General features: G+C 41.5%; 1 protein-coding gene across 3 annotated transcripts in view; it reads left to right on the top strand.

Moving 5' to 3' along the window:
• GLI3 (GLI family zinc finger 3) overlaps window positions 1-25,722 on the top strand; it is a 257,580-nt gene that overhangs the window by 220,072 nt on the left and 11,786 nt on the right. For all 3 annotated transcript variants that reach the window (XM_030551398.1, XM_030551397.1, XM_030551399.1), the window contains 3 exons: window positions 19,226-19,375; window positions 19,968-20,132; window positions 22,028-22,318. In XM_030551398.1, coding sequence (XP_030407258.1) covers window positions 19,226-19,375; window positions 19,968-20,132; window positions 22,028-22,318 — 606 coding nt within the window. The remainder of the gene's footprint in view (window positions 1-19,225; window positions 19,376-19,967; window positions 20,133-22,027; window positions 22,319-25,722) is intronic.

Raw genomic sequence — 25,722 nt, 5'->3', positions numbered from 1 at the left:
CCAGCCCAGACCCCCAGATCAGGGCTACCCACCAGGACATATAGGCCAAGCTTTTCAGGAGTAACTAGTGATTTGGGGTGCTGCAATCTATGGATACCTGATTTGAGACATCTTAAATTAAGCCTGGGTTTTCAGACACTACTAAGCACTCATCCACTGAATATCAGGCCCCTTTAGGGTGACTCAAGTTGGGAACCCAAAAATTGAGGCACTGGAAATCACTAATCACTTTTGAAAATCTTGGCTGTTCTGCTTCTGCACTGCCTCCTGGTGCTGCTTCTGTTCCCTTTCGGAATGGCTGTGGTGGGCAGGGATTGGACAGAGCTTCCCTTAGCTACCTACAGTGTTCCAGGGCATGGAAGGGACTCCATTCCCCATGCTGTGACTAGGGGCAGGTTACAGGTATGGATAAGAACTGTTCACATGAGTAAGACATTGCAGGGTCAGGCTGTGACTGAGCATGTGAGATGCACCTGTGTGCACATTCAAGAAAAGGTCCTTAAAAATCGTATGGCCAATGGAACGAACCAACCTGCGTGGACCAGGACGGCAGGGTTCCACTGACAACAATTTAGCTGTTTATTAGCATCTTATTTTAAGTAGGCAGTTACAAATACAGCCCTTCTCAAATGTGGTTAGTCATCTGCTGTATTCTTTCTTTCTTTTCTTCAGCGCTGACAGTGCATGTGGTACTGGCATGGCCCCAGGAACTGAGGGGCTAAACGATCTAAAGGAGCCTAATGACACACATGTATTTAATGTATTTTTTATTTGAAAGGACTGTTTCCAGTGTGCTTTGCTATTATTTTATTCAGTTATATTGCAGTATCACCTAGCGGCCTCCACTAGGTCAGAAACTCATTGTGCTTGGCAGTGTAAAAACATGACTTGCCCTGAATAGCTCAGGTACATTTCCTTTCAGATGAAATGACTGAAGAATAGATTTGACAATTATTTTAATTGTTATTTTCTAGGTGGAGCATTTTATCTATAACTAGCAAGGTTATTTTTCCCTTGTTGGGTCTGAACTTTGCTCATTTTCAAAATGTGGACAATTAATACTACATATAAGGGAAATCTTTTTCACAGTAGGGTGACCTGAGTCAAATCCAGATCCTGAACTTGATGATGGGGTTGAGAGGATGGGGAGCCTTTTAGAGGTAAGAGAGAGCAATGGAAAGGTTTTTCAACACCTCCTCTGTGTGTTTTGTAGCTGTCTCCAGATCTAGGATGATAGTAAGGGGAGGCACATGCATAGAGAGTCTCTGGTGAATATTTAGTTCTTAGATTTTGAATTTCCCCCACCGCCCCCCGCGTTTGTTTTTTAAAAAAATGATTATGGGGAAATTATACTCCCTCTTCTTGCACAGGTTCATATGGCACAGTCTGCCAACTGCACAGCTAGAGTGTATTTGTGTGGAGTTGTTGTTTAGAGCACCAACATGCTTTCTAGAGCGTAAAAAGGCACATCTCTGCCCAACGCACTTGTGCTCTCTCTCTGACACACATTCTCTATTTAGGCGTATAGTATAGAATGTTTTGTTGAAAAAGTATACTAGTAAATTACACCCCGGACCTCTAACCCCTATCAAAAGTAACTGTGTAAGTGCTCTCGGTTTCAAGGCTAAGTAACTCCAGATTCATGTAATGGCTGCTACACAGCTGTTTTCCACGTGCAGCATGCAAAGTCAATAGTCTTGAGGGCCTGGCACATCTCCTGTCCATCTTCAAAATGTCTGCAGGCAGCCTTTTGCAGCCCAGGGTTGTGTATAGAGTAAGCACTGCTATATTAGCTACACTTTCTTACTCACTGGAGGCCTGATCCAAAGCCCAGTGGAATCAGTGGAAATACTCACCACTGATGCCAGAGGACTTTGATTCAGGTTCCCTAAGTGGTCTATTACATAGTGTGTGTAAGCTGGTAGCCCTGAGTATGGCCTTCAGTGCACCAGCGACGGGAAAAAAGGTTGGGTTGTTCTGGTTGCTTTTATTTTTTAAATAGAAAGAGGGTTACAAATAAACAAATCACCCTAATCTGTGAGGAATTAAAAGGGGATTTAGCGAGAGAGACATATAATCATTTCTATGTTAATTGCTCTGTAATTAGCATTTCTCTTTCAGCATCAGGAAAACTTGTTGTTAACCTACTACTGCTTTTCATTTGCATTGCTGGAGCCAGTTACACTGAAAGGAAACATGAGCTGCAAAATGCAGTTTAACTAGCACAAGTGGGCACACAGATGGAAAGGACCAGGTCTGATAATGAGCAAGGGGATTGGTTGTGCATTCTGAGTGCAAAAATGTATAAGGGAGTCCTGTGGGAATGAATATTATTTTGCATGTCCAGTGGTGGGTTTGGCCAGCTGTGCAGTCACAATGGCAACTCCTGTCTTGTTTTAATTACACTAGTTAGGTGATTTCCAGCGTTGATTCCGTGTGTGAAATAGCGGTTGAGGACCAAATCCTGAATATCCTGCCTGAATAAACAGTGCTTAGACAAATGTGCTGAAAAGGCATGGGGCAGAGCAATGAATTATACAGCACCCATGTGTCATAGCTGGCGCATAACTGATTGTACCTGCTAGTCCAGAGTGTTGGGAAGAGCACAGTAGGCCCAATTTGCTGCCATCGCCACCATGGGGGACCTGGGCCAGCAGATTTATCCTGGTTGAAATTCACTCCTGTGCAAAAAGTTGCTGTAGAGCTTGGCTCTGCCATAAAATAGTGTAGTATCCACCTAGTGCAAGTTCTTCACTGTCTGGCACCCCTCATCCATCAGAGGAAAAACAATGTTTCTGCTGTGCTTTGTCTCCCACGTGTGCCTACAGGGTAGAAGCCAGGGTTTACTCCACAGTGCACACATGAAAAGCTAGCTTCAAATTCTTTGATACGAGGGTCCCATTTTCCACATTGGCCACCTAAACCATGCCTGAAATGTTTGCGCGTGTAGTGATTGCTCCTGGGAAAACTTAATCTGTGCCGACCAGGTTATTACATGTGTAAATGCTTGATCATGCATAGAAATGGCAATTTTAGAAGGGCAAATGTAGGCATGTGGGTATGCAGTTAAATTTAGCTGATGCATTTTAGATAGTTCTAAGAGTTTGACACTAAAGTTTCAGTTGCTCTGTTCCCTTTAGTCTATCTTTTTTTCAGAACCTTTTGTTTGTGTAACCTCTTAATAGAAACAAGCAGCGGATCCTTTTATCCTGTGTTTTATCCTGATCCTTTTATTCAGTGTTTTTGCTCTGAAGTGTTTATGCACGTGTGACTTTTCTCCAAGGTGCTGGGTATCTAATCTAGAAAATGAATGGGTGGTGTTTTTGTCAGGAGGGGGTAGGTTTGGTGGCTTGTACTGTAGGTATGAAGTCTGCAATACCATTCTTATATGTATCACTGGGCTGAGATGCTGCAGTTCTTAGAGTGAGATAAAGTAGTCAAGCTGAAAATGAAACAAAGCTCTAACTGTATTCCTCCTTGTGTTTAGCAGAGATAAACTTCAGTGGAGTCTCAATGCTGCTCCTTTTGGCTTCTGGCAGCAGCTTTAATTGGTAAAATGCAGATTTTTTTTTTTGATCAAGAGAGGGATTATTCTTGTTATCAGTCTGGAGCATCTTATTTCAAGATGAAAAGGCTTTGCTGAATTACAGATGCCAACATTTTTACAAAGCACTTTGGCGATTGACATCTCAAAGAGAAAGTATGATTTATTAGCCTATAATGGCTAACACTGAGCGCTGGTCTAGGTCCCACTGATTTGTGAAATTGCTTAATATGAATTGCCTTTTGGTGTAATTCAAGCCCTGGGTTCCTCAAATAAACTTAGTATATAAAGTGTAACATTTTGTATCTGCAAAGGGTGGGAGGAAGGATGAGGAACAAAAAACAAGAGAAAGAAAGAAAACCTGCTTTTAAATCCATCTTGGTGGTGCTTTTTACAGTAGCTTGGTTGATAAGCTGGCAGGGTAAAGATTAATAACAAGGCTTGTCGCTATCAGTACCTGCTTGTCGATTCTTTGTAACAGGGCTGTCTGTTCAGCATGGAAATTATTGATTAAGTAAAAATTGCTATTAGATTGTGATGTGATCCATAATCACAAACAGTGGTGGACATTCTTCTTTCACATCCCGAGCCATGCATCAAGTTTTCACTTGCAGTAATTTATATTGTGCTGACACTCCCGCTCATTAGACTTATCCTCTCCTACGTGTTTAAAGAAAGCACTAAAAGAATGAACAGCAGCAGCAGGACAGCAGGTGGGAACATACTAAATTTTCAGGTGGAAGAAGAAGGTTAAACAGCTCAACTAGTTCCGTCCATTCCTTTTCGTTAGCAGCTTACCCGCAACAGTGCTTTTCTCCAACCATGGGCCTCATCCAACTTCCACTGAATTTAGTGAGTGTTTTGACATACCTTTCAATGAGAACAGGATCAGGCCCCACAAATATCAGGCCTCTAAATGCTCATTATTCCATGTGATTCTATTATGCAGTTGTCACTTACATTAATTACCATACGTGGCTGAAGTTCACCCAAGCCCAGAAGGGAACAAGACCCCATATCAGGGTTGGACAGGAATAGGGCAATGCAGACAGCAGTGAAGTCAAATAAAATCTGCATCCACCTTTGCATCTTGGAGCATAGGGGACAATGGGTGAGTTAAGACATAGTCTTCTATGTTGCCTTTCTTGAGAGGCTTCCTGAGTTTAGGATTCCTGAGTTAGGGTTGCTTCAGTTAAGGCTTTGCTTTTTCTCTCATTTTATTGTTTCTTAAAATCAGAAAAATTAAATGCAGGAAATTAATGTTAAAATCATCATCCTTAACATTATTACTACTAGTTCTCTTACTGCATTTATATAGCTAGTATCAGTGCACCGTTTACCTATGATTTTTGCACTTTAAAACATTTCTATTTTGCCATAACTAGATAACAGCCTATGCTCAGTTTAAGGAGTACTGCAAATATTGAGTTTATTTAGTTATCTATGGCTACATCTTCACTACCCGCCGTATCGGCGGGTAGCAATCGATTTCTCGAGGATCGATATATCGCGTCTCATCTAGACACAATATATCGATCCCTGAACGAGCTCCTATCGATCCCGGAACTCCACCAACCCGAACGGCAGTAGCGGAGTCGACATGGGGAGCCATGGACATCGATCCCGCGCCGTGAGGACAGTAGGTAATTCGATCTAAGATACTTCGACTTCAGCTACGTTATTCGCGTAGCTGAAGTTGTGTATCTTAGATTGATTTCCCCCCGTAGTGTAGACCAGCCCTATGACTATTAGCAGGTTTTTAAGTATGACCACTCTGGTTCAAATTAAGAGAATACTACATTTTTTTTCAAACAGGGAGCATATGCCTTGCACACTTACCTATACTTCTATACAATAGAACCACTTTCTCTGAATGGATCAGAGCCAGGAGATTACCAGCCAGGAAATTAATTGCCAAGAGGAGTCCAACCCTTAAGAGTTAGTAAAAAGCCTGAACAAATCACATTCTAAAGGCACCAGGCTCAGGCTCTGATGGCTTTTGGATGAGGAAGCATTACAAAGCCACAGGCTGGTCACCAAAAATGCCCTTCCATTGGCTCCTGCAGATTTCTTCCTAGGCTAGCACATTCCTGTCAAATTCCAGTGGCCACAACAGAGCATAGGGAGAGGGATGATCATTGAGATAACCCACGCCTACATTAGCTAGGGTTTTATATAATAGTAACTTCACCTGGAAGTGAATTAACAGAAATATATGCTCTTCAGTTCTCTCCTATATACAACAGGCAGTTGTGGTCTGTTCTACCTGACACTTATGAGTAGCCTTAGGCAGAGTGTGTTGCAGTAATCGGGCTTTGAGCTGGCAAGGCAAGGATTACTGTGTTGTAGTCTGTATCTGAGAAGAAGGAATGTAGTCTTATCACCAGCAACAGATGAAAGGAAGTATTAGTGGTCACTGCTTATGTCTGGGAGTCCGGGAGGAAAGGTGAGACCAGCAAGACCCCAAGACTGAACACCACTTTGACAAACTGAAGACAGATGCTCTCACAGTGGATGCAATCCCCATCAATTCCTCAAAATGCTTCCCACGCCTAACAAATATCACACCCATTGATCCTGAGCCAGTTAGCCTTCAACTCAGTCCCTGTTTCTTGGGAAGTCAGGGAAACACCTCTGTCCAAATTCCCTGGAAAGGAGACTTATCAGGTGAAATTCTGGCCCTATTGAAGTCGATGGCAGAACTCCGATTAAGTTCAATGATGCCAGGATTCCACCCATTCTATCTAAGTCTCATAAACATATTAATATAATGCTTCACAGTTTCCCTTGGTGGCTTTACATGCATAGTGAACAAGACAGGTGACATGCCCACAGATGGTTTTGGGTGTTATCATGGAAAGAAAAAATGGGAGGTTGGACTGTGGTTTGGGGGTGCAGCAGGGATGGTCAGAGGGTGCTGAGGGCTGATTGTAGAGCTGGTGGCGATGTTTGTTGGGAGGAGTGTTTGATGCTGGGTGGGGGATGTAACTATAGGCACAAGAGTCAGTGGATACCGACATTATAAGCCCTGACCCATGTTATATGACAAGCTCAAAAGAGAAATCTTACAAAAGCTTGAAAGATTAATTCTAAATAGATAGCCAAAAAAGCCCAAGCATGGATGATGCTACTGAAGATAACACAGTGTTTCTTTTATTACCTATAGGTGTTACAGTAGGTTCTCTCCAGTTCATCATCTCCTGTATCATGAAACAAGTTTTAAATATATACATTATTTGCTAAAGATTTCCCTAATACTTGGCCATTTCCTTCATAGTTCTGGGACAGATCTGGTCCATTTTTTTTATTAGCAAAAAGTGGATTAGTGTCTTAATTTAACCTGCAGTTTGTAAAGAAAGTCCAGATAAATTTAGAATCCCTGCTATTTAGAGGTCTAAAATTGAAGATGAAGCACCAACATTTTCACTCTGTAGATGATTTGGATTTGATCATATTGAATGACAGAACTCGCTTTAAAAAAATAATCTTCGTTTATTAATTTATACAGGAAAATCCTGTTGAGAAACTCATCCTTTGTCTTATTCTAAAAGGATCAGTGGTAGGGATACAGTGGTAGGGGATAAGGATCAATGGTAGGGGTACAGTGATTAGTTACAAACTATTAAAAGCAATGGGAAAGATTCATGGCTTTGCAGAATCTAGTCCAAGTCTGAACTGCTGGACTTAAAGAATTACATATCATTCAGCAAGTACCATATATATGCTCAGTGTTTACATACATATATTTAACATACTCTAAATAGCAGATCGCTTTAATTGTCCCTTGCTGTCTATCTTTCCCCCATTATGTGCATAAGATTTTCAATAAAATAGTAGAGCAAAATTTTCTTAGGGCAGCATATACTTTGCTAACGTTTGCGTGTAGATAGATGACCCATTGTACTAGTGTGGGTGCTCAGAACTCTTAAAAGTCTTATTAAAAATACTACTCTGTAGCTTTGCCTTGTTTCATCATACCATAGCATTTCTTAGATTTATAAATTGGCTCATGGGATTAAGAAGTTTGTCTCTGCTAATATAAAATGATATAAAGCTGCTGGAATATATGGTTACATTTTAACTCAAAGAGCCTGTTGGTCTGAACCTGCTTGAGGTCTCTTTTTCAAAACCTTGCCTTAAACTGCAATGTAATTTCAACAGATTTTTCTCATTAAAGCTGCACAATTTATGTAACACAATTTATTAGTTTTCATGCCTGAAACTTTTTTCCCTTCTGCTTCTTTACTATTCCGAGTTTATTTCTCGCTGTGTTGGCTTGATCTGCATTGTGAAATGTGAAAACACGGAAGTTTTAAGAAAAATATTATTACTTTTATTTTGGTTTGAAACCAAAGTACAGTAACAGATACAATAATAGCTGCCTAAGCCTCAGCTCAGCCATGAGCTCTGTTCAGAATCGTATAGTCTTTAATGAGCTGTCTGCTGGCATAAGCGTCGTCCAGAAAGGAGCAGCTTGCAGGATCAGGGTCTAAATGGCTTCAGTAGAAACGATAGCTAGAATTTATTAAAGGGGAACAATATGAAAAAAGTCATTAATTCACTTTTAATATATACAGTAGATCTGATTTCCATTGAAATCACATGAGCTATGGCTGCAGGAATGAGACCTATAGATTTTTGTCATCTCTCTTGCAGTAGTGTGAGGAAAACATCCAAAGTATTAAGCTGTCCTAGCTAGTAGGTGATGGTATGTTTTTGCAAAACCAGGATGGTATTTTCATCTTTCATAGTATTTTCAAATAAAAGGAAATACTCTATTGACATACTGCATCTTATTACTTTACTGTCCCCTGTACTAAGCAGAGTTCTCGAAAAAAGCTAGAAATGACATATATAGTTTTAAAAAATGTTACACTAAAATGTGCAGCTGTGTTAAGTGTGTGGAGCAGTTCACATGTCTATTTTTCATGTATGTTTTTGTTAACGGTTGTATGCAGCTTTATAGTGGGTTCCTTATCGCAAAGAAAGAAGTGACATATTGTTCATATCTGATACGGAGTATGTGGATTTTTTTTAGTAGGTAAAAACATGGGTTTCCTGGAAATACTACAACAGTGGCATGCTACAACCATTTTATTCTCAATATACAAAGATCATTAAAGATGTGAATTTTGGATTTGAGCCTAAAGTTATACTGTATCTTTCCATATTCAGTCACTCATAACATCAACTAAATTATGTATTTGCTGGGCAGCATTCTGAGATGTGCTCACTCATTCTGGTTGGTCAATATGTGGTTTAATTATACAGACATTGGAGAATGCAGTCGTGCAGTTTCTCCCCCACCAAGCTATGGTCCTAATTCTGCCCTTGGTTCCATGACTGCAGTTCCTGTTGGCTTCCATGAGAGTTGTGCCTGTGTGACTGAGGCCAGAACTGAGTTCTGTGTGTGGAGTAGAACCTACTTATGTGAGCAAATCCTTCCCTATGTGCACTTATATTACAGAACTATTCCCCTATAGTAGAACTAAGACTGCTCTGGCTCTCCTGTGCTCCACTCTGTGAGGTGTGTAGGCTGGTAGATCCGTGTAGAATCCTTGCTTCACCCTCCAGGCGCAGCATCACACAAGGTGCCCTCATGGAGTGATTAGACCGTGTGTGTGTGTGTGTGTGTGCATACACACTTGAGAGGACTGCCCCAAATCCAGCTCACCAACCAGGGTTAGGATACAAGACTCCTTCAGTGGTTATAGCCAGGAATAGTGGTCTCTGCCAATCCACATAACTTGCACTAGGTGCTGGGGCACTGGATCAACCTAAGACCAGAGCAAATAGTCCCTGTCCCTATCACTCTTCCTGGTGCTAGCCTGTTTGGGCCAGCCTGGAGTCATCCTTCACTGGCAGAGGGTTTAGCGATCACCTCCACATGGTCCCCTTTCTTTCCACTAGTTTGTCTCGTGATTCTTAGGTTATGCTCAAGGCATTCTGAATTGATGAATTACCTGTTATTTATTATACGCACTCCACATCCAAAGCTCGCAGCACCCTGACACGTATCTAATACACTGAAGAACAGAAGATTGTTAAAATTGACCAAAGGTAAAATTTTCAATAGTGCCTAAATGACTTAGGAGACTAAACCCCATTTTCAAGAGAGATTTAGGCCCTTGGGAGCCTACATCTCATTCCAAATCAAAGGAATTTAGCCTTCTAAGTGCCTAAGTCGTGTCTGAAAATGGGAAAATTTTACCCCAAAGCAGCAGGACTTTTTCCCAACATACCCTCAGTCATGTGGTAGCCAGTGGAGCTTCAATACCCTCTTCACGCGTTCCCACTAGACAGAAAGCCCACTTTCTGCTCTCTGACAGTACCCATTCAAATAGATGGACTTTAGCATCATATCCAGAAGATCCCCTAATTAGGGCTATTGGGGATGGGGTGAGGGCAGATCATTCTGTTTAGTTTCACAAAATATGGAAGCTCTGACACTCTTCTTGGACTCATGCACATACAATATAAACTTCAGTACAAAAGGGATTGGCAAGGCTTAGCTCTCACAGCAGTTCCTGAGTATATTGTAAGATTCTTTCCAGAAATAAAAAGAAAAGATATTCTGAACTCCTTAAAATGTCAGCTTCCTCTATTAACCTCCCAGTTAATAATGTAAGAATGTAACACTCTTCCCTGAGAGATGGCACTTTAGTTTTAGATTATGTCATGTGAGGGAACATCAGAGTAGAAACAGAACTGAGAACCCGTTAAAATAGCTTTTATATAGCCATAAAACGATTAACATACACACCAGTTGTTGCAGAGATTACGGCAGATGCTTGTTCAATAAACCTTTGATATTAAGAAGTAAAAACAGAGTTTTTGCCCATCGCTTTATGTCTACCTGAACTTGCACAGGAAATCAAGGAAGAATTGTAAAATGCCACCTTTACTGAGCAACATTTTGCTGTTAGCGGACTTGGCATATTATCTATGTGAATGAAGGTATGTCAAATGAAACAAGAACAAGATGTGATCTTATTGGGAAAGAATCCTTATAATGTCATGTTACTCCCTCCCTAAAATCCCAAAGCTTACATAAAAACACGGAAACCTAAAGCGCAGTCTCAAGGAATCCCTCTTCAGCCTAAACAGCAAAATATGTTTGCCTCATTCATGTTGTGTCCTATACATACTGTATAACTACGATATCAGAGATTAAAAGAAAGGAAATGCTATATTATGAACTACTGTCTTTAGTTTTACAATTAAGTAACTTTTCTCCCCCTCTTCCCCGCCCCCACTGATTCCCTTTATATCCTAAGGGCAGATCCTTTCTCTTGGGTCAGGAATGTAATAAGGCAGGTTTTGCTCTCTCCAGGATATTGTGTCTGTCTCACCGTGCTTAAATTGCCACAGAGAGCTCTTCAGAGCAAAATACAGTATTTTCTTTGTACATGGGCCAACGATTGACATATCCTTGGGGACTTCTCTGTCTTTAGCATTTAAACATACAAGCTGGATATGTTTAACCTATTGATGGGCAACAAAGACAACTGCAGAATTGACTGATAGAGAACAGAAGAAAAAGATTTAAATTTTGGAGCAGAATTACCCTCCCACACACACAGATTAGCAAATAGGAAACATTTTTAACTTACAAAATTGAGAATGCTTTTTGTTATTACAGGAAAGTGAAGAAAAATAATGAGCTCTATGTTGACAACAGAAACACAGGCAAGAAGAAAACAGCCCTGCTGGGATGTGTCTTTTATATTATTATATAACATGTTCCTGTTTAATAACAAGAGTTTGCATGTCACTAACAACACTACTCAAGACCCATTTCTGCTGTGGCAACAATTACAAATCCTCCAGTTCACGATGGCTCGGGAGAATGGGTGTTAGGACTCTTAGTTTGTTTACTTAGAATGACCATCCCAAAATGTAAATGTATGTTAAAATGGCTTGTATTTGACAGCTTCCTCCTCCCCTATCCAACCCCATGTTCCTTGTTTCTTGTGGGGCCCTGATCGGGATTGTGGCCAATGGTCTCCATTGTACTACAGGTGGTAAAGGATAATAAAAGGCTGTGGTTGTCTTGTGCGATGGTGGAGGGCATTGAAGAGGGAAGCTGCCCAAGAAGAAGCTTGTGGAGGAATTCTGCCTTTCAGTCACTATGCCTCCTGAAGCATAAAGCAGCCACTGAGACCCCCCCAGACCTTGACAGATTGCTGCGTGCTTTCCCACATGCACCTGAGGTCAGCACTATTGTCTGATGGGGTCGGGGGAAGCTGTGTCCCTTATCGCTCCTAGTCCTTTTGGAGGGAGAATAGATTTGCATAGTATTTGTCACTGGAGGATGATTGGGAGAAAGAATTAGAACCATGCTTGGCACCTGTGCAGAGGACAATGTGGTCAAACAGGAGGGAAGAAGAAGGCTTCTTGCACTCTGTTTCCTCCCTTGCCCACTTTTGCCAGGGTGGGCACAATCTAGCTCATAGTGCCTAGCCCAATGCATTTTACAAGCATATGCACCTCTCAAATGCAGCCTATGCTTGTAGGACACTGGGGACAGAATGGCAGCCAACCAGTCCCCAGCATACTGCAGAAGGGGAAAGGGGAACTTCACTGAGGTAAATCAGCTTTACTTAACACTTATGTAAAAGCTTAGTGGTATGACTAAAATCATCTTTTTATCTCTTAGTGCTAGATTAAAGTGCCCCTGTGATTAAACTGGGACTGGGGCACTAACAGTGCCAATGTATATGCTTCTCACATGACTGTGTCCACTTTCCTTCTCCCTCCTTCTTTGTCTCTCTGTTTAGTGAACTTTGCAGCACCCACAGACCCTTCATGAACTCCAGTGTGTTTCTTTCCACTGCTACTTTCTCTTCTGTTCCCTGTGAGTTCTCTGAGTCTTCCCCCCTACTACTTTAACTTCTAATTGTTGCATTATCTCATTCCCAGCCCTCGCTCTTCAATTCCTGCTTTCCATTGCTCTTCCTATCATCCAGCATTTCCTAATGCTACCTTCTCTCCTCATCTCCTTACCATTCAACTGTTTGAAGTGCACACCTGCTTTCTGTCCCTCCCACTCTCCATGTGCATCTGAGCCCCTTCCATTTAATTCTGTTGGCCTTCTTGCTTGGTTATAACTTATCATTACTTCTTATTCCACTTGGGTTTCTAATTTTGATCTTTCTCCTCCTTCCGCTCTTCACTGGCTGTTCTCTCCAACTTAACCAATCCTCAAGGAACTACGCTAGGAATCGGGAAGAATAACATTAACAACAGAGAGTAATAAAAAGTTGACATGGCACCTGACTTGAAATTAACCAGAATTCCAGTTGAGCTGACTCTTTTTGTCTTGATGTAGAGGGTTGACAGCCATGGGTGGGATTCATCAAAGTACTTAGATGCCTGTGTCCCACTGATTTCAAATGTCTGAATACCTGTGTGTACCCTACCCTATGTGAACTTACTGTATAAACATCCTATGCTGTTTAGTGCATGTATTACTGTGGCATCACTTGTGCAGATACCATATGGTGTTCAAGTCTATAGACTGGTTTAAATTATACCTCCTGGTTTTCACATGCTAATAAGTTTCTGCAAGAGCCACTTTTTTGAATGAAACTTTATGTAATTATTTGATTTAAAAATATTAGTAAATGTACAGAGCAAATCACTCCAGTAATTTCGGAATTCTGAGCACCTGGGAAATGTTTTTCACTATAAAATGAAAAGAAAAATTGCTACACTTCGGAATACTGCTAATTGGAACTTCTTGGCAGGCATGTATCTAAGATCACATTTTTCAATGTATGGCAATAGGCTGCATTTGGCTTTAAGAACTTAAAAGTGGCTTAAAAGCTTATGCCACCATAAGGACTTAAAGCAGCTTATGTGCTTCTTCCATCTTAATGACTAAAAATGGCTTAAGTGCTTATGCCCCCTTAAGGACATGGGTCAAGTACTCATCTTTATAGAGCAGTGAAGAGGATGTTGGTCTCTTGTTGCTGCTTACCTTGGCTGTTCAGGGCCTTCCTGCTCCTGAGGCTTGCCAGTGTGATAGAAAAAGGACAGAAAGGATCCATACTTGCTTTCCAGGCAAGTGATGCAGAACTTCTACAGTCAGTGGGAGATGGAGACCTCAATTTTAAGGAATGCAGTGTCCCTGCAGAGCTGCTGCAAGGTTTGGAGAGGAAAGGGAAGGGCTGGTTTTTACTGGTTGGATCATTTATAAAAATTCTACCCTGAGTGCATTTGTGGTAGCAAGGTCTGATCCCACATACACACAATTTTTGCCTTCCTCTGTGATTTTCATTGTCAGGGGGATATCTGTGGTCTGGTATGCCCATCTCTACATTCTGGCTCCTTTTCAGAGCTGTCTTCCATCTGTGTGGTTCGTTCCATCTCTCACCAGTTGTCAGGGAGGAGGCCTGCCATTCTATAATGAGATGTTGTGGAGGAGCAGCCGCTCTGATGTCATCTTGTTGCTTGACTGCCTAATATGGCAGCGGGGAGCAGTGATGAGTCATGGACTCAACCTCTGAGGAGGAAACAAGAAGGTGTGTGCATAAGTGCTCCATGGCCACATCTCTAGAGGGGCAATGCCCTTTTTGAATCTACTTAGCCATTTGAGGAAGTCGCTTACACTCTCTGTGCCTCAGTTCCCCATGTGTGACATGGGGCTACTACTACTTCCTTACCTCACAGGGGAGTTGTGAGGCTAAGCATGTTAAAGATTGTCAGCTGCTCAGCTGTTTTGGTACTGGCAGCTAGTACCTTAGATAAACAGATTTGATAGCTAGATATCAGTGCAGGGGTTCATATCGCAGATGCCCCTTGTATACTTTATGATTGCAGCAACTTAATTACACATGGGCTTAAGGCCAAATCTTCATCCCTTGTGCAAAAACCTAAGTAAAGGGACTTTACATGGAGCACCTACAGGTTGGGGGCAATTAATTCCTTTCCAACCCAGCCACACAGCCATTTTGCTCTGGTGACTCCAGTTTGTATTGCTGGGTTCAAATCTGCACTACAGACGCCCCTTACACTAAGACTTGGAATGTTGGCTCTGTGCAATTTGTGACCTCTCAACCTGCCCCTTCATGCGGCTGCAGAGTATGCCATCTTTAGAGGTTGTTCCACTGCACTGACTCACAATACTGTCTCACGCACAGTAACCTCAGCAGTTCTGGGCATTTTCCAGCCTCGTGTGCCTGTGCACTTGGGGTCAGAAGATTGCCCAATAAAGTGTCCTAACTGTCTGTACTGCTTTTAAATCCATACATTTAGTGGGGACTGTTAGCTTTCAAAAGCTTAGTTAGTGCAAAATTTAAGTTACATAGTTATTTTAAAAAAAAAAAAACTTACTGGAGATGCTAATGTTATGTTTTGCACGGCACCATTAACTTAGCCACATTGCATGCAAGTAATGCCTTTTATTTCTGGTTTCCTTGTTAAATATATTGCATAAGGTATTCAGTGTATGAAATAAACTTAGATATTTTCTTCATACTTTTCTGTTTTATCCTCCAAACCATACTTTATTAGCCAATGCAGCCTCACTTAGATCTATTATCTATTCCTTCTCTGTTGCTCCTGAATCATCCTTCCAATGTCAAAGGATAGTATCTCTTGCTACTCTTTGGCTACCAAGGGAAACACATTTGGCCTTTGTTTATATATGAATGACTAATAGGTACCAAGAAGTCAGTCAGGATATCCCTGTGTGCTCCCTTTCTATAGAAAACACACAGAAGGGGGAAATTAAACAAAAAGATCTTTTGAAAGTTCCTACCTCAAATGTTGCAGTGCATTTTCTGCTGTGGTGCAAAGCAGCAAGTGCGGCTTATGAAACCTGCACTGGCTCCACATTTTAGGCTATCTTTTATGATTTTATTTATTGCCATTCGGATGTGATCATAGACTACTTTGGCTTCTAGGGCGACTTCAAATCATGCTTCCAGTCTCTCATCCCTTTGAGCATTCCCAGTAGAAAGTATAGGCCAGATTCAGCCTTGATTTTAGTGGAGTTGCAAATGGTTACCCTGCATTGTGTGTCTTCCTCCGTGTCGCAGTATTTGTGCAGAAATGTTATATGCTCAGCATAGCAGCACCATTTAAACCAAAGAAATTGGGCTAGAGCTAATTTAACTCTGTTGATTAACATTCAATTGGCATGAAGGTGAACAGCATTCTATTAATGGACCTTACTTTTTGAGGGAGGTTCTATCATGCTTGTGTGAGAGGGACATTGTGTGAAATTTTCTATTCTTAAGAGAGCTTCAGTTTTCAGATGAGAAGCTTTTAATAATATGGAGCCTGATCCAGCAGAGCCTTATGTGAGTAATCCTTACTCTGGGGAGTAGGCTTATTGGCTTGGATGGGCCTATTGGCCTTAGTAAGGATTAATAACATGAGTAAGACTTAAAAGGATCGGGCCTATAACAGACAAAAACTAAAAGAACAGTCTTTTCACACCCATAAGACACTAGGACCGCTGCATTAAAATTCAATTTCACCAGGAAAAAAAATCCTTCTGATCTAGTCCCTGGAATGTGACATTTCATGGATGTAATAAGGTTACAAACAGATTATAAATTGAAACCCCATAAATCCTTATTGTACTGTACCAAAGCTTCTGCTTTGCATAATACTCTTATGCCAGAGCGTAAAGCTAAAAACTATTCATTTGTTCTCATAGTGGTGACTAAGGAGTCAAAAACACCATGCAAAATCCAAAAGTAATTATTAGAGTGAAAGAACCTGAATAGTGAAGTTCACAAACTAATGAACATTTTACATAGCAGTTGTCTGCAAGATCATTAGCTCTATTTGTAGCATGTTTTTCAGTGTGTGAGGCACACACATACATGTATATATTACTAAATAATAATTAAAAGCCCAATAAAAATGGATAGACAATTTATGTAATTCTGCCTGTCTCTCTCTATATCAGTGAGCTGCTCCCAGAGTGAGGTACAACTCAGTCTGAGTAACAGTAACAGGATCAGAATTTGACCCAAGTTGATGAAAGCCATCAATCTTATTGGCTAAGTGTTTTGTTGTGCTCTGCAACTGTGTGTGTTTTATTATGTGGGCTTAGCAAATTACATTCTCTTTAACCAGTTCATCTGTCTCCTCTTCTTCCTCCACCAATGCCCAGCTCCCATTCCAGTGTCTTTACACCTCTCCCTGGCAACTTTCCACCCCTTCCTCCAAGGGAGCTGAGAAGCTCATTCAAGAATAAAATAAATGAAGCAGATTAGTACTTGACTTTGTCAGCCAGTTTCTTCGAGACCTTCTCTGAAGACGAGTGATTTCAATGAGAACAAGGGGCTTTGCAGACCAGCTTAGAGAGGACATTCAGTGCATTGAGATAACATGGACAAAAGTAAAGATGGCTGTGGGAAGAGTGGAGAGGATGGGAAAGAAGTGATATGATGAGAGGGATAAGCAGATAACTAGGGAGAAGCAGAGTTATGCAATGCCCTGACGGCAATCACAAGATGCCTGATGTTGTGGAAAAGGAGGGAGACAGTGGAGGGATTTTAAGAAAGGAATGACAGTCAAATCACTAGGAAGGTGGCTTTAGTGGCTGCATCTTGCATGGATTGGTGATATGGGGTGAATTTTAGGGAGGCCAATGAGACTTGGTTACATTAATGAGGATGGGAGCTGACAAGGGCCCAGGTGAGAATCTTAGTTGCATGGCCAAAGAGGAAAAAGTCAGATTTTATAATTGCTGTGTAGGCAAAACTAACAAGTTTTGTACACTGCCTGACTGTGTAGGTAAAATGATGCTGTTGTAGTTGAAACGAGAACAAAATTAACTTCTGGTCTCTATTTAAATCAGATGGAATTCAACTTGTGTAACATTCACCACTTGTTAGTTTGCATCTCATGTAGATTTATCCAGCTGATGCACCATTTTATTTACCGGAAGACTTGGCCAATAGTTATGAGTATTGGCCAATGAGTTTTGTACAGTCACTTTTTTATTCTTTTGGGAAATAAGAGTGCGCATAAACCTCTCTGTACTGTTCTGATTCGGTTTCAAAACACTGACCATCTGTACTTTTTTGGTACAGGCTCATGTAATATGAATGGGCTACAGAGATAAGCATTTGAAAGATAAACGTTTAAAGATTAAATGTTGTACATTGTCCAGCACATCTGTTCTGTTCAGATGCTGTGTGCACCATCATAACTTTTAAGAAATGGTAATAAAGCTTAGAAAACAGAAAAAGAACAGTCATCTTTTATAGGAAACCCACATCTGTTTGCCATGGGGATACTGTATAATTGTGAACATAAGTGATTTTATTTGGTTTTCTGATTGTTTTCAGGACTTTAAAAAAATTAGGATTATCTTTTTGTGCTCCAGTCTGAACTACTGACTTTCTGTATGTCTGATTTTTCTGTGAGCTACTTATGGAGCAGATACCGATTTCATCTCTATACTAAGATCAAGTTTAAACTCTGGAAACAGTTTATATTCTTACCTTAATAGAATTGTATTTTCTGAGGCAGGAGGCCACCTAGTGGTAAAGCTGGGAAACGATGACTGTTTCGGAAGCCTGCAAAAACAATTGAAGAACTGTAATGACAAAGTGTATGAAGGCTGGGATTTTGAAAGAAAATCGGTAGAGTTAGGCACCTAAATCCCATTGAAATTCATTCCTCTTTGAAAATCCCATTCTAATGTGATTTTTCTTAAAGCTGAGCAAAGAATTTGAACAATTAATCTTTTTCTAAATTCGATTTTTTTGTAGATCTTGATTCAGCATGCCATCCGAGCACTTAATGAAAACTTAAGCATGTACTTAAATGTTTTCCCTTACTGAGTGGAACAGCGCAAGTTACCTTTTGGAACAAGCAAAAGTCATAGAACCAAATTCTGCCTTTGGACACCTCACACGTATCCCTCTGACCATAATAACAGCTGCACAAGTGTTTTGGAGGGCCATATTTAAGACTTAGCCTTTGAGCCAAGCTATTTAACAAGGGATGAACTGCATTACAAAAAGGCAAAATAAGTATGGGTTGGCGTGAACTCCACTTCGATTAGGTTTTTTTTTTTTTTTAAATCATTGCAGTGTGTAGTATTTTCCAGGCATACATGAAATAAATACACTCACTGTTAAGAAAATGCTGGAAATATGGAGTAGGTCAGAATGGGTGGTTTTAAATTCCATTAATCAGTTAAATTGACATTTTTATTTGAAGGACATATCCCCTGAAAAAAAAATGTATGGAAAACTTACATTAGCATGATGTCAATAGGGACCTGATTTTGCAGCCCTTACTTATGTAGAATAGCATGTAAATGAGACTCCATTGGTGTGAGTAAATATTACTCAACATGAGTAAGGTAAATTGAGTCCTGAGTAAAATTTCAATAAACCCATGATCAACTTCATATTTTTGTATGCCCTGGGCTTGCTGATGTCAGTGGAATGCCTCGGATTGACTTTAATAGACTTTGGATTGGGCCTTTAATCTACCTAGATTGTAAACTCTTTGCAGCAGGGACTGTCTTTTTGTTCTGTGTGTTTTTTTGTTCTGGGGTTCCTGGGCGCTATCATAATATGAATATTTTAATTAAAAAAATTGTCTTAAACAGGAGTAATAGAGAGTCATACAGCTTAAGGCCAGAAGGAACCACCAGATTATCCAGGAGTTAACCTGTAATATTGTTTTGTCTCTATGTAGCATATAAACAATGATCATATACATGGAGAGAAGAAGGAGTTTGTGTGCCGATGGCTGGATTGTTCCCGGGAGCAGAAGCCGTTCAAAGCCCAGTATATGTTGGTGGTACACATGAGGAGACACACAGGGGAAAAACCACACAAATGCACTGTGAGTAAAGACCACTGAGTTCCAGGCTATCCCAGGGTGGATAGGATCACTTATAGAGCACAGTGGGACTGATTCTCCACTGCCTTGCCTTTTGGATAGCTGTTTTAGACCTGTGCATAAAGTTTGTGCAAACAGCACCACATCAACATGGTAACATCATCTCTCCACTTTGTATGGTACAAGATAGGGCAGAATTAAGCCTCATTCATCCACTAAACCATCTGATGAATCCCTAAAATAGCACCTTGTTAAATAATGCAAAGGCATTTCCATGTGTGTTTAAAATCACTTTCCCTCACTGAGGAGTATCTGGATCCTAGTGCTGACCCAAAAATATTAGTAACTGTGTAATGGATTTTAGTGGTAAAACAAACTTGAACATATTGTTACCATGCAGGGTTTTTTCTGTTTTACATGGTGCTGGAAATACTTTATTGAGGAATTGTGCCATATTTAAATGAAAGGAAAGAAACCCTCCATCTCATAGGATTTGGAAAGCTTCTAGTCTTTGAGAATCTGGGGTTTTTTATTTGTTTAATTTTTCTCCAAGTCCAAGTGTGTAGAATAATCCCAATGTGCATGTTGTCTCCAGTTTGAAGGTTGTACAAAGGCCTACTCCAGACTAGAAAACTTGAAAACCCACTTGAGATCTCACACTGGAGAGAAACCATATGTGTGTGAGCATGAGGGCTGCAACAAAGCATTCTCTAATGCCTCTGATCGAGCCAAGCACCAAAACAGGACTCATTCCAATGAGGTAAGCAAGCACCCAGGCAGTGAAAGGGCCCTGGCTGCCCAAAGACATACTACTGTCAAAAGAATGTATTGAGAATGCAGACACAAAAATCCTCAAGAAACATGAAATAGGTAAGTTAACGACAGTAAATCATTTTAATGGTGTGGTGATCTAAAGAGGCTCCTTGTCATTTTGTCAAGAATCAAAGAAGAGGACTGGCTGGTTGATCTAATGGAGACTTTGTGTGGTAACCAGTGGAAGAGCTGTAATCCTGTAATAATTTTCTCGCCCCCCCGAAGTGGAGGGGACACTCAGCTCCCAGGGAGAATTTTAAACCTCCTATTGTTGTTCCATAGTGACATCTGCTGGCTAGTCAGGAACAGCGTTAACTTTGCCAGGAGTTTATTTGGAGTCTGATCCTATACGTTGCCGGGCACCATCAACTACTCACAAAGTGAATGGGAGCTAAGGGGGGGGCTTCAGCATCTTGCTAGAGATGCAACAGGATTGAGATTTAGCTTCTTCAGCTGCTTGAGGGGCGTGGCTTGTCCAAACTTCTGAGTTCGTCTTACTACCCCTCTTTTCCACGTTTCTCTCTCTTTCCCTTTCAACTAGATTCTTCCCTAAACTTCATTCTTCCCTTCTTCTCAGTCTGGTCCTCTCTAGGTCTTGTAGAAAAATTAGCGTTCTGGCTGATTGCATGCCAGGAACCTATGGTTCCTCTCCTCCGCCAATCTCCCTCCATTTCCAAACCAAGCTCATCTTTCTTTCGTGATTTCCCACCACATCCGTCACAGCAATTCACGAGGACTAGCATTCTCTTCAAATTTTGCAGTCACTGTAGCATCTGTGCATCACAGGTGACCCAGACAGCATTGCACAGCTCCATACTCAGCTTAAATCTGGATGCATATGTTCTGCAACTTCTAGACTTGCTGATACATAAGGGTGGATTTTGTAAATTATTACAAAAATCAGGGGTAGGAGATTTACCTAAACCTGTCCAATACCTGATCTAAGCTTTGGGTTGGTTCATACTTTGTTGGAATCAATTTGTCCATCCCATCATAGCAATATGAGGCACAAACAAGGTGTGTTTTTGATCTGGATGCTTTGCTCTGCTTTTTAAGCTCTAGGTTGCATATTCAACAGTCAATCACTAAATTTAGTTTATCATCATCAATGGAACATCACTTTCTTGCATTGGTGACCATGCAACAACAAAATTGAGCAGAAATGTATTTCACAATGAAGTGCGCTGATGCTATAGAACCAAACCCTCAGCTGGTGTAAACTGAGGTAGCTCCATTGATGTCACTGGATTTAAAGAAGGGCTGATAAATTTATGACCTCGAATAATAGTTATGCTGGATCAGAATGATAGTGGTCATCAAATCCCATGCTTAAGCATTTAAACTGATGGCCTTTAGAGGATGATGTATGAATTCCCCCCTCAATAGTTGGCTCGGTGCATCATAGAAGGATTTTGCTTTCCTCTGAATTTCAAGCATTAGGTACTGGACCACCCAGAGGCAGGATGCAGAATTAGATAAACCAGTGATCTGATCCAATATGGTAAATCCCATGGAGTCGATCTTCAGCTGGAGTACATTGTCGTAGCTTCGTTGTCTTCAATGGAGTTATGGCAGTTTACTTCAGCTGAGGATCTGCCTGTGTTCTTACTTTGTTAGATGTGTAGCAATAATGTGCATTGTGCTCCCTTCAAAACCAAGGAAGAGGAGTAGATTTTATTAGGTGTGGTCAATGCTAAGACAGTTTCACAATGTCATCACTTTGTTAATGCATTCACTGTGGAAGGGTATAATCGTTACACTTACTGCGCTCAAAGGAACTCTTAGGAATCCTACAAGGAAACCAAATCTAACCTCAGCCTTTCTTCCTACCTGATCTGGCAGAAACCATATGTTTGCAAGATACCAGGCTGCACAAAGCGCTACACAGACCCCAGTTCTCTCCGGAAACACGTGAAGACTGTGCATGGCCCCGAGGCACATGTCACCAAGAAGCAGCGTGGAGATATTCATCCAAGGCCTCCACCACCAAGAGATCCAGGCAGCCATTCTCAGTCCAGATCACCAGGCCAGCAGACTCAGGGTGCAATTGGCGAACAAAAGGACCTCAGCAACACTACCTCAAAGCGGGAAGAATGCCTCCAAGTGAAAGCTGTCAAGTCAGAAAAACCAATGGTATGCAACATACTGTGCTTCTTTGTTTCTTCCTCTCTATTATTATTTTTTAATAAACTTCAGTGCACTCATTTTTTTACAAAATCATATATATTTTAAATGGTTTTAAAAACAGTAACAAACAGCACTTTAAAGGTGCTTGATTTTCAGAAAATACTAAGCTCTGAAAATCTGACTCCTTTAACATCTCAAGTTCAGCACCTTAAAACTGAGGCATCTAAAATCACTAGTCACTCTTGAAAATGCAGGCCATAGTCTTTAATTATGTGATTGCATATTCTATCTGAAAGCATGAAACATTTTTTCTCTGCAATCTTAGATACACATTTATCTAAGATATTTGATTATGAATCCACAGGTAATACCAAATATATGCATGCAGGGGGCAGAGCCAATGTGTGTGTTCAGACTGAACTTTCACATTTCCTCGGTGTTTAGTTGTGTATTCTTAATTTTGCTTTCATATAGGTTTGTGCAATTAATTTCCTGCAGCATTTTAATTCTTTTAAAAAAAAGTCCCCAAGTCTATAAGAAGCAGGCATTGTTTCATTAGACCAGCTGACTCCTACCAACTAAAAAACCAAAGCACTTGGACTCAGCATCTCAAAGCTATCAATGATAATTGGGCATTTAAATACCTTTGAGGATCTGGTCCTTGCAGGCTAGGGTTTGTTAGCATTGCAGGCTAAGTATAGTACACTTTTCTATGCTTGCATGTATATATGCACCCTTAGAATCAAGAAGTCCTTAAGGCAGCATGAGCATCTCCTGCCCAGCCATCCAAACTATGCCAATTTTTTGCTAACAGAGGGTCCAGCCCAAAGAGTGCATTTAACCAGTCACACATGATACAGGTATATAACTACTATGCAAATGGGGGCCATGATTTTTCGTAATGCTGAGCACTCAAAAATCCACAGAAGTCAGTGGAGCTTTGGGAATTCCTCACCCTTGAAAATCAGGACAATATGTGTAAAAGACTAGCCAGTACTACAGAAATACAACATGTGTTTATAGTTTAGGGCCATTGCTTCTGCTTTTGAAGTCAACAGGAAGTTTGTGATTAACTTCAATGGGAGCAAGATCATTTTTTAAAGAACCTGTTCTGCAGGCTCTTAGTACCAAGCATACAGCTTACTGGCAGTCCTTGGGAATGGTGAGTAGTACTAAGCACTACTCTCTGGGTGTGTCTACACTACGGGATTATTCCAATTTTACATAAACCGGTTTTGTAAAACAGATTGTATAAAGTCGAGTGCATGAGGCCACACTAAGCACATTAATTCGACAGTTTGCATCCATGTACCGGGCTAACGTCGATTTCCGGAGCATTGCACTGTGGGTAGCTATCCTGTAGCTATCCCATAGTTCCTGCAGTCTCAACCGCCCATTGGAATTCTGGGTTGAGATCCCAATGCAAAAACAGTGTCGCGGGTGGTTCTGGGTAAATGTCGTCACTCAATCCTTCCTCCATGAAAGCAACGGCAGACAATCATTTCACGCCCTTTTTCCTTGGATTGCCCTGGCAGATGCCATAGCTTGGCAACCATGGAGCCCGTTTTGCCTTTTGTCACTGTCACCAAATGTACTGGATGCTGCTGACAGAGGCGGTACTGCAGGACTACACAGCAGCATTCATTTGCCTTTGCAAGGTAGCAAAGATGGTTACCATCCCTATTGCACTGTCTGCCATGCCATTGTAAATTGGCGATGAGATGACGGTTATCAGTCGTTCTGTACCTCTGCTGCTGTCATGGGTGCTCCTGGTTGGCCTCGCTGAGGTCGGCCGGGGGCACATGGACAAAAATGGGAATGACTCTCCGGGTCATTCCCTTCTTTATGTTTTGTCTAAAAATAGAGTCAGTCCTGCCTAGAATATGGGGCAAGTGTACTAGAGAACTAGAGAGCACAGCCACACCATGTCAGAGCCCCAGAGATCCTGCAGAAATGATGAGCTGCATACCATTCTTAGGGGTACCCCTGGAACAACCCCACCCATTGCTTCCCTCCTCCCCCAGCCCTGTTGGGCTACTGTGGCATTGTCCCCCCATTTGTGTGATGAAGTAATAAAGAATGCAGGAATAAGAAACACTGACTTTTCAGTGAGATAAAATGAGGGGGAGGAAGCCTCCAGCTGCTATGATAGTCCAGGCAGGACATTAAAAGGTGACGAGGGAGAGGAGCCCAGCCTCCTGCTGCTATGATAGTCCAGGCAGTACAGAATCTTTTCTTTAGACATGAAAGGCGGGGGCTGATAGAGGTCAGCCTCCAGTTGCTATGAAGAAGACGGTTACCAGCCGTTCTGTGCCATCTGCCAGGGATGACCGGGAGTCATTCCCATTTTTCCCCAGGTGCCCCTGGCTGACCTCACCGAGGCCAGCCAGGAGCACTCACGCTGCTGCTGATGATGATGGATAGCAGTCATATTGTACCGTCTGCCATTGGGAAGGGGATACTGGTGTTCAGCGCTGCAGCACCCCGTCTACCAGCAGCATGCAGTAGACATAGGGTGACATTGAAAAAAGGCGAGAAAAGGTTTTTTTCTCTTTTCTTTCAGGGGGGAATGGTGTAAATTGACGACATATACCCTGAAACACCCAAGAAAATGTTTTTGACCGTTCAGGCATTGGAAGCTCAGCCAAGAATGCAAATGCTTTTCGGAGACTGCGGGGACTGTGGGATAGCTGAAGTCCTCAGTAACCCCTCCCTCCCTCCATGAGCGTCCATTTCATTCTTTAGCTTTCCATTACGCTTGTCACACAGCACTGTACTGTGGACTCTGTATCATAGCCTGGAGATTTTTTCAAATGCTTTGGCATTTCGTCTTCTGTAACAGAGCTCTGATAGAACAGTTTTGTCTCCCCAGACAACGATCAGATCCAGTATCTCCCGTACGGTCCATGCTGGAGCTCTTTTTGGATTTGGGACTACATCACCAGCCGTGCTGGTCTGAGCTCCACGCTGGGCAAACAGGAAATAAAATTCAAAAGTTCGCGGGGCTTTTCCTGTCTACCTGGCCAGTGCATCCAAGTTCAGATCGCTTTCCAGATTGGTCACAATGGTGCACTGTGGGATATCGCCTGGATGCCAATACTATCGATTTGCCGCCACACTAACCCTAATCTGACATGGCAATACCGATTTCAGCGCTACTCCTCTCATCGGGGAGGAGTGCAGAAAGCGGTTTAAAGAGCCCTTTATATCGATATAAAGGGCCTCGTTATGTGGACGGGTACAGGGTTAAATTGGTTTAATGCTGCTAAAATCAGTTTAAACGCATAGTGTAGACAAGGCCTCTATCACAGGGGGTTGCAGGTTCACTGCTTTAAGTAATGTTTTTTCAATACTTTGTAGGTCTAAAGTGGCTTATAATGAATGCTAAGCGTCATCGTTATTATGAATAT

The sequence above is a fragment of the Gopherus evgoodei genome, chromosome 2 (assembly GCF_007399415.2).
Source record: "Gopherus evgoodei ecotype Sinaloan lineage chromosome 2, rGopEvg1_v1.p, whole genome shotgun sequence".
Lineage (NCBI taxonomy): Eukaryota > Metazoa > Chordata > Testudines > Testudinidae > Gopherus > Gopherus evgoodei.
Note: the sequence above shows the minus strand (reverse complement) of the source record. Positions and strands in the feature narration are given on the sequence as shown.